We start from the raw sequence: 6,823 nt of genomic DNA, 5'->3' as shown, positions 1-6,823 counted from the left end.
TTTACTGACTAGATTACGAATGAATGTGTCCCATCGGTTAGTCGCCTTTCCCGAGACAAATGACTGGTCATCACAATTGATGCTATGCCCCTGCGACGACCTTTCTGCCCAATCGACCCTCCATGTAATAATTTTCTGTAAATTTTACACTGAACCACGAAAACAATACCTTATTCCCTTTTTAAAACAGATGGGCCTAACCCAATGCCGACCTGCACTCATTGTTCTTCAAATGTTAGAAACAGAAGCACTGGCGTATAATATGTCAAAATTTCTCAAATTTTGTGTCCGACATAGAACAAACCTCTAAAATGAGACCTGTTCTCTTATCTGTCTTTTTTAAATTGTCCTATACAGATGGTTGTTACGATGCATTTAAACTCACCCTTCGACAATACGGGATTACCCTCCTATGCATCCTAAATTTGCTACAGGGGGGTCTGTTTTTTGTACCATCTGTATAGCTCTCTTTGTATTTTTATCTTTTTAGCTGGGTAAAAATAATTTTTTGATAACTTTATGATGTTTAACGTTTATTTTGTTAACGTCTCCTTTTTTAAATATGTAAACGCTTTCATGGTATGAAATTGTATTACCGAATAAAGCTTTTTTTTGTTTTTGTTGATCCAACCTGCCTGCACCGGGAAGAAAATACTATTTGCAAAGTGAGCAAACTTTTGCCTGTGAACTGGAAGTGGAATAGATGGCAGCTTCTATAACACAAGAACCAGTGTCTAATATGACTTCTCTGGAACACTGGGGACCATTGCAGTATCTGGGAAGAAGTAATTATGCTTTTGCTAAAAATTGGAAAGTTGAACATGTACACCTTCCAGCATTCATTTGAATGTTTATCAGAGAAATCGGACCATCAAAGTCATATTTATCTGTCAGATTTCTCAGTAGCATCTTTACCGAAATCCATGCTCCTCCAAAATCCTTCCCGAACATAACAGATTTGAAACCTTTTTGAAACATTTGAAGCATGTCTCCGCATACAAAATTAAATATCTTCCGAAGTCTCCGCCAAAAATCCTTTCTGGTCAGGTGTTTTCCTCATCTGGGCAAGCCAGACTGTACTTCAAAATGTGTATCTATTGTGTTTTGTGGTTGTGTGAGCTTGAGTACTCCTATGGTAACTGAGCAGTTTCCAACCACGTTGATCAAATGTTTACATTTAATAGTTTACTCTCCATTTTATAATAATCTGATTACTCTCTGCATGCATCCTACTTGATGATACGTAAATGATTTGAAATAAAAGTAACATTTATTTTCTACTTTTCTAGGACATGGATCAAGAGAACTGTACCAAGGTCACGGAGTTCCTTCTTTTGGGAATGACAGATGTTCAACATTTTCAAGGGATTCTGTTTATGATGTTCTTAGCCATGTACACCATGACTGTGGTTGGTAACACTGGCATGTTACTTCTAGTCTGGCTCAGCCCTCGTCTACAGACCCCTATGTATTTCTTCCTAGGTATCCTTTCCCTTGTGGACCTCTGTTACTCGACAGTCATCACCCCCAAAATGCTGGTGAACTTCCTTGCTAAAAGGAATACCATCCTGTTCCACGCATGTGCTGCACAACTCTTTGCCTTTGCACTTTTTGGGACAACGGAGTGTGTGCTACTCACCGTGATGGCATATGACCGCTACATGGCTATTTGCCACCCCCTAACATACAATAGGGTCATGACCCAGACCGTCTGCGTGCAGTTGGTCCTTGCAGCCTTCCTTTGTGCTTTGTTCAGCTCTGCTTTATTATTTATTTTTTATTTATTTATTTAACTTATATAGCGCACAGATACCCCAACGGGGTGTCCCGGCGCTTGTGTGAGAACGTGTATAATGCTCGCTGCAAGGTGAAGAATTAGCAGAATAGAAAAGTTTTCAGGGCTTTCCGAAAGGGAGGTTCGTCTTGAACGCTCCTGATGTACAAGGGAAGGTTGTTCCAATGGGAGGCAGTGCAAACTTGGAACGTTTTCCCCCCAGATCGAGCCTTTTTAACCCTTGGGGTAAAAAGAAGATGTTGAGAGCTCGATCGGAGTGGACGGGCGTTGCTGTAGGGGCGGAGACATGAGGACAAATGAGCAGAACCCTTCCCGTTGATAGCCCGGTGGGCAAGGGTGAGGGCCTTAAATTCCGACCTTTTATGTACTGGGAGCCAATGCAGCCTGAGGCGGTGGGGGGTAATGTGTTCTCTAAGGGGGAGACCACAAACCAAACGGACTGCGGCATTTTGAACTGTTTGCAAGCGCCTCAAGAGACCTTTAGATAGTCCCAAATAGAGGCCATTGGCATAGTCAAGATGGGAGGTGATTAGCGCCTGCACAATTGTTTTCCTAGTTTGGTTAGGGATGAAGTTGATGAATTTTTTCATCATCCTCATTTTAGAAAAACAGGCCACAGATACAGATTGAATCTGCTTCTTGAAGGAGAGATCACTATCCCAAATGACTCCCAGGTTTTTGACGGAGTCCTTCGGCAAAGGAGGGGCACTCAAGTCAAGAGGCCACCACAGAGTAGGATCCAGTGGGGAGGGCTGGTGAAAAAATATTACTTCGGTTTTGCCAGCATTAAGCCGGAGGCAGTTGATATCCATCCAGTTGGCAATGCTCCGAAGGCAATTTTTTAGTGGGTCGAAGGTAGACTCAGAGGGAGAGTCATATGAAAAAAGAAGCTGTATATCATCCGCATAAGATGTGGCCTGTATTCCAGATTGGGAGATGATCTCGGCCAGCGGAGAAAAATATACATTAAACAAAAGAGGGCTTAGTGAAGAGCCCTGAGGGACGCCCCACTTGAGAGGACGACTGCATGAAGTGAAGGGGGGAGTGAATACAGCCTGGGTCCGATTGGACAAAAAGGAGGCAAGCCATTCCAAGGCTTTGCCCTGAACACCTTTTTCCTGTAGTCGGTTGAGGAGGATCGGGTGGGATACGGTGTCGAATGCTGCTGAAAGGTCTAGCAGCACCAACACCGCTCTAGAACCCTCGTCAACTTTCCACCTAATAGCGTCCGCCATCTCCAGGAGGGCAGATTCGGTGCTATGACCCGGCCTGAAACCGTGCTGGGAGATGTGGAAGGCGCCGCTCTTCTCAAAGAACCCAGCCAATTGGCCATATACAAGTTTCTCCAGCACTTTGGCTGGGGCAGGGAGCAGGGAGATGGGGCGGTAATTTGCTGGTTCAGAGGGGTCTGCGGTTGCCTTTTTGATGATTGGTACCAGTCGAGCATGTTTCCAAGAGTCTGGAAAGATACCCGACAGGAGAGAGTCATTCCATATTTCGTTCAGTACTGGATTGAGCAAAGGAGCGAGAGATTTGTACTGCTTCGCTGGCCACGGGTCAAGGGGGGAGCCCGATTTGCACTTGAGAAGTTCCGCCAGAGACTGATCTAGGGAGATCGGCTCAAATTTGGAAAAGACTTTATCCGGGTTGGAGCTAGTTAAATCTGCCTTCAGTTGAGGAGGAGTGATGTTGCTGGGAAAGGAGTTCTGGATTAAAGCGATCTTATCTTCAAAAAAGCTCGAAAGATTGTCACAGAGAGCCTGGGAGACCAGTGGTTGGCGCTTAAGGGCCAAGGGGTCGGTAAAGGCTCTGACCGCATCAAAAATGACTCTAGGTGCACCCTTAGCCCTGGTGATTTCCTCCTCAAGGTGTGATCTTTTATGGTCAATGATTTTTCTTCTGTACTCCTTAAGGGAGGTTTTGTATTTGGATCTACTGTCAGGAGAATAAGATCGCCTCCAATTTCTCTCCAGCCTCTTGCAGGTAGATTTATGTAGCCGCAATTCCTCAGAATACCAGGGTGCCGAGGGAGAGGTACGAAGGGACTTAATAGGTCTCAAGGGTGCTAAAAGATCCAGAGCCGAGGTAACCCAATGGTTGAAACTGGCCACACGAGAGTCCAAATTGTGGGCCTCCCCTAGGGGGGCGTGGAGAGATGAGGGCCTAGACTCTCAAGAGAGATTCTCCTCCAATTCCGCCCCATGGTGTTGGACTGAGGTCTGGAGCGATCCACCAAGCGGGAGGAAAAGGAGAAAGGGATTAAAAAATGGTCTGACCAGACAGCAGGGGTGGGCTTACCTAAAATAGTGTCAGTGAGGTTGGTACATATCAGGTCCAGAGTGTGCCCGCCCTTGTGTGTAGGGCCAACGACAAGTTGCTTTAGGCCACCATCAGATAAAGCTGACAAAAAGTTGGAGGCATTAGGTTCATTAAGATCGTCAGCGTGCAGATTAAAATCACCCAAGAGGGTGAAATTGGCATAGCGGAAAGATGCCTGTAAAGCAAAATCAATGAGGGCCGGAAGATAGGAGAATTTGGATTTGGGGGGACGGTACACCAATAAGCCAGAATAAGTAAAGTTGGCGGCCAGTTTAATACAGAAGGGTAACGCCTCGATGCACTCTATTTGAGGGTATGGGAAGGAGGAGATCGACCAGATAGATCTGTATATAATGGCCACTCCTTCACCAGGGTGTAAATTCTGCCTGTTAGCGCACAGAATTTTGTAGTCGGGAGGAATAGCGAGGCAGAGGGCAGGATTGGTGTCATCTCCCAACCAAGTTTCCGTAAGGAAAAGGATATCCCACCTGTTATCCTCGAGTGATTGGGCTATGTCTAATGAATGTTTTACTAACGAGCGACAATTAATGAGTCCTGCTTTGATAGATGTATTACTGCCGCTCACGGGTTGACGGTGTGCGGACTGCCGTAAGTGGCAGGCGGGATGAGAAGTATCGTCAGTATGCCGTACGCAGCAGGGTTTGAAGACAAAGGATGTCGGGTCGTCCGGCAGTGCTTGGGGTGCCTGTGGCCAAGAGCATGAACTGGAATTGAGGCCTACAAGGGTTTCCCTGTTGTAGATGATGGGATTGAGGGACTCCCGCAGCAGGGGGATAGTACCTGGCGTGGCCGCGTCCGAGACGCGGACGAGCGCAGACGGGCAGGACTCTGGCACGACTCCGGCGCGAGTCTGGCGCGCCCGCTGAGCGCGTTCGCTGCGCGAAGTCATGCCCTTCCCCTTTTATGCGCGACTAGAGCGCTCCGGGTCTGATCCACCCCCTAGATGGCCGCCACGCTTCTGAGCCCCGGGACCAACTCCACAGCGTTACAAGTCAGCTGTAGGTGAGAGGGCGCCAGGCAGCGGGATACGGGAAGACACCAAGGTGAGGAGGTCTGCCTAGTGCAAAGATGCGATCACAAGTTAAAAATAACGAAGTTAAAAGCAAGTCGACTAAATGTGCAAATATTCGCAATAGCAGCGTAGAACACAGCGTAACAGCAGCAGAGCACACAGCCTCCCGGCTTCCGCCTCAGGAGGGGTTACACACAATCACACAGACTGGCGCATGGGATCTAGGCCCCTTTTATGCGCGACTAGAGCGCTCCGGGTCTGATCCACCCCCAAGATGGCCGCCACGCTTCTGAGCCCCGGGACCAACTCCACAGCGTTACAAGTCAGCTGTAGGTGAGAGGGCGCCAGGCAGCGGGATACGGGAAGACACCAAGGTGAGGAGGTCTGCCTAGTGCAAAGATGCGATCACAAGTTAAAAATAACGAAGTTAAAAGCAAGTCGACTAAATGTGCAAATATTCGCAATAGCAGCGTAGAACACAGCGTAACAGCAGCAGAGCACACAGCCTCCCGGCTTCCGCCTCAGGAGGGGTTACACACAGAATGTTGCTGGTGTATTCCGCCTCTCCTACTGTGGGCCTAACGAGGTTCAGCATTTCTACTGTGATTTCCTCCCTATTTTAGATCTTACTTATGCAGACACCTTTGCAAGCAAGCTAGTGCTCTTTATCTCTGCCGACTTCCTGACCATAAGTGCTGTGTCAGTGATTGTGGCCTCGTACGTGTCCATCATACGGACAATTGTGGCAATCCCATCCTCTTCTGGAAGACGAAAGGCCTTCTCCACATGTTCCTCCCACTTTACGTGTGTTATCCTTTTCTATAGTACACTTTTTTTCTTGTATCTCAGACCCACGTCTAGCTATTCCCTGCAAGAGGACAGAGTGGCTTCAGTATTGTACACAGTGGTTATTCCCATGCTGAATCCCATGATCTACAGCCTGAGGAATAGAGAGGTGAAAGATGCTCTGGGGAGGACCCTCCATAAAATACAATGTTCTTGACATTTACTGAAATGCTTGTCAAAGTTTGCATCCTATTTCTATTACGGAACTTTCTCATGTCCATACAGAAGATGATCTCAAATTGAATATTTATATTATTGACTCATTTCATTTTCATACGTTTGACAACATTTCATCTCTCTAGATAACTTCCTGTATTGATAATAAGGCAAGGTTTAGCCTGTACACATGATATCTTCTTAGCAATAGAAAATAGTGTTTCTAGCAACTTAACCTCACAAAACGCCCTAGCAATGTTTCCATAATACGTTTTTTATCTGTGTTTAGTATTTTATCATTGTAATTCCAGGCTAATTAGTGGAAAAACACCACTGGGCCTTTGGGTGAGTATTGAACCCTAGAAGGTATATCATCTGAGCCCATAATAGAAAGATTGGTTCACAAACGTCATTATGATCCTTCCAACAAACTTTGAGTCAGACCACAAAATGATTCAATCAACTTGATCAATGAAATCTTAGGAAACCATAAACACCAAGCTGTTTGCCGCCAAGACTGACCTCATGCTGGACATTCAAGTGACTGTCATGCATCTCTCAAACTTTCTAGGTGTGCTACAATAGTGTAAACCAAAACCAACTCATTATCATCCATGGCCTAGAAACCAAAGTACAGTGGGATGTATCATGTTCCATGGCTTTTCCTTAAGTCC

At 46.3% G+C, this 6,823-nt stretch overlaps 1 protein-coding gene across 1 annotated transcript; it reads left to right on the top strand.

The window, feature by feature from the left end:
- The first annotated feature begins 1,292 nt into the window (after window positions 1-1,292).
- On the top strand, window positions 1,293-6,150 carry LOC146853758 (olfactory receptor 8U3-like). Its single transcript, XM_085650870.1, has 2 exons — window positions 1,293-1,766; window positions 5,701-6,150. The coding sequence occupies exons 1-2, from the start codon at window positions 1,293-1,295 to the stop codon at window positions 6,148-6,150; spliced, it is 924 nt and encodes a 307-aa protein (XP_085506996.1).
- Window positions 6,151-6,823: the final 673 nt, after the last annotated feature.

The sequence above is a fragment of the Triturus cristatus genome, chromosome 4_1 (assembly GCF_964204655.1).
Source record: "Triturus cristatus chromosome 4_1, aTriCri1.1, whole genome shotgun sequence".
Classification (NCBI taxonomy): Eukaryota; Metazoa; Chordata; class Amphibia; order Caudata; family Salamandridae; genus Triturus; species Triturus cristatus.
The sequence above is the reverse complement of the archived record's forward strand: the minus strand, read 5'-3'. Positions and strand labels throughout refer to the sequence as shown.

Bases quoted from the DNA above. Each gene is read 5' to 3' on its own strand.
- LOC146853758 (XM_085650870.1), top strand. From the start codon at position 1,293: ATGGATCAAGAGAACTGTACCAAGGTCACGGAGTTCCTTCTTTTGGGA. The intron at 1,767-5,700 runs TTATTTATTTTT...AATGTTGCTGGT, and splicing joins CTTTGTTCAGCTCTGCTTTA to GTATTCCGCCTCTCCTACTG.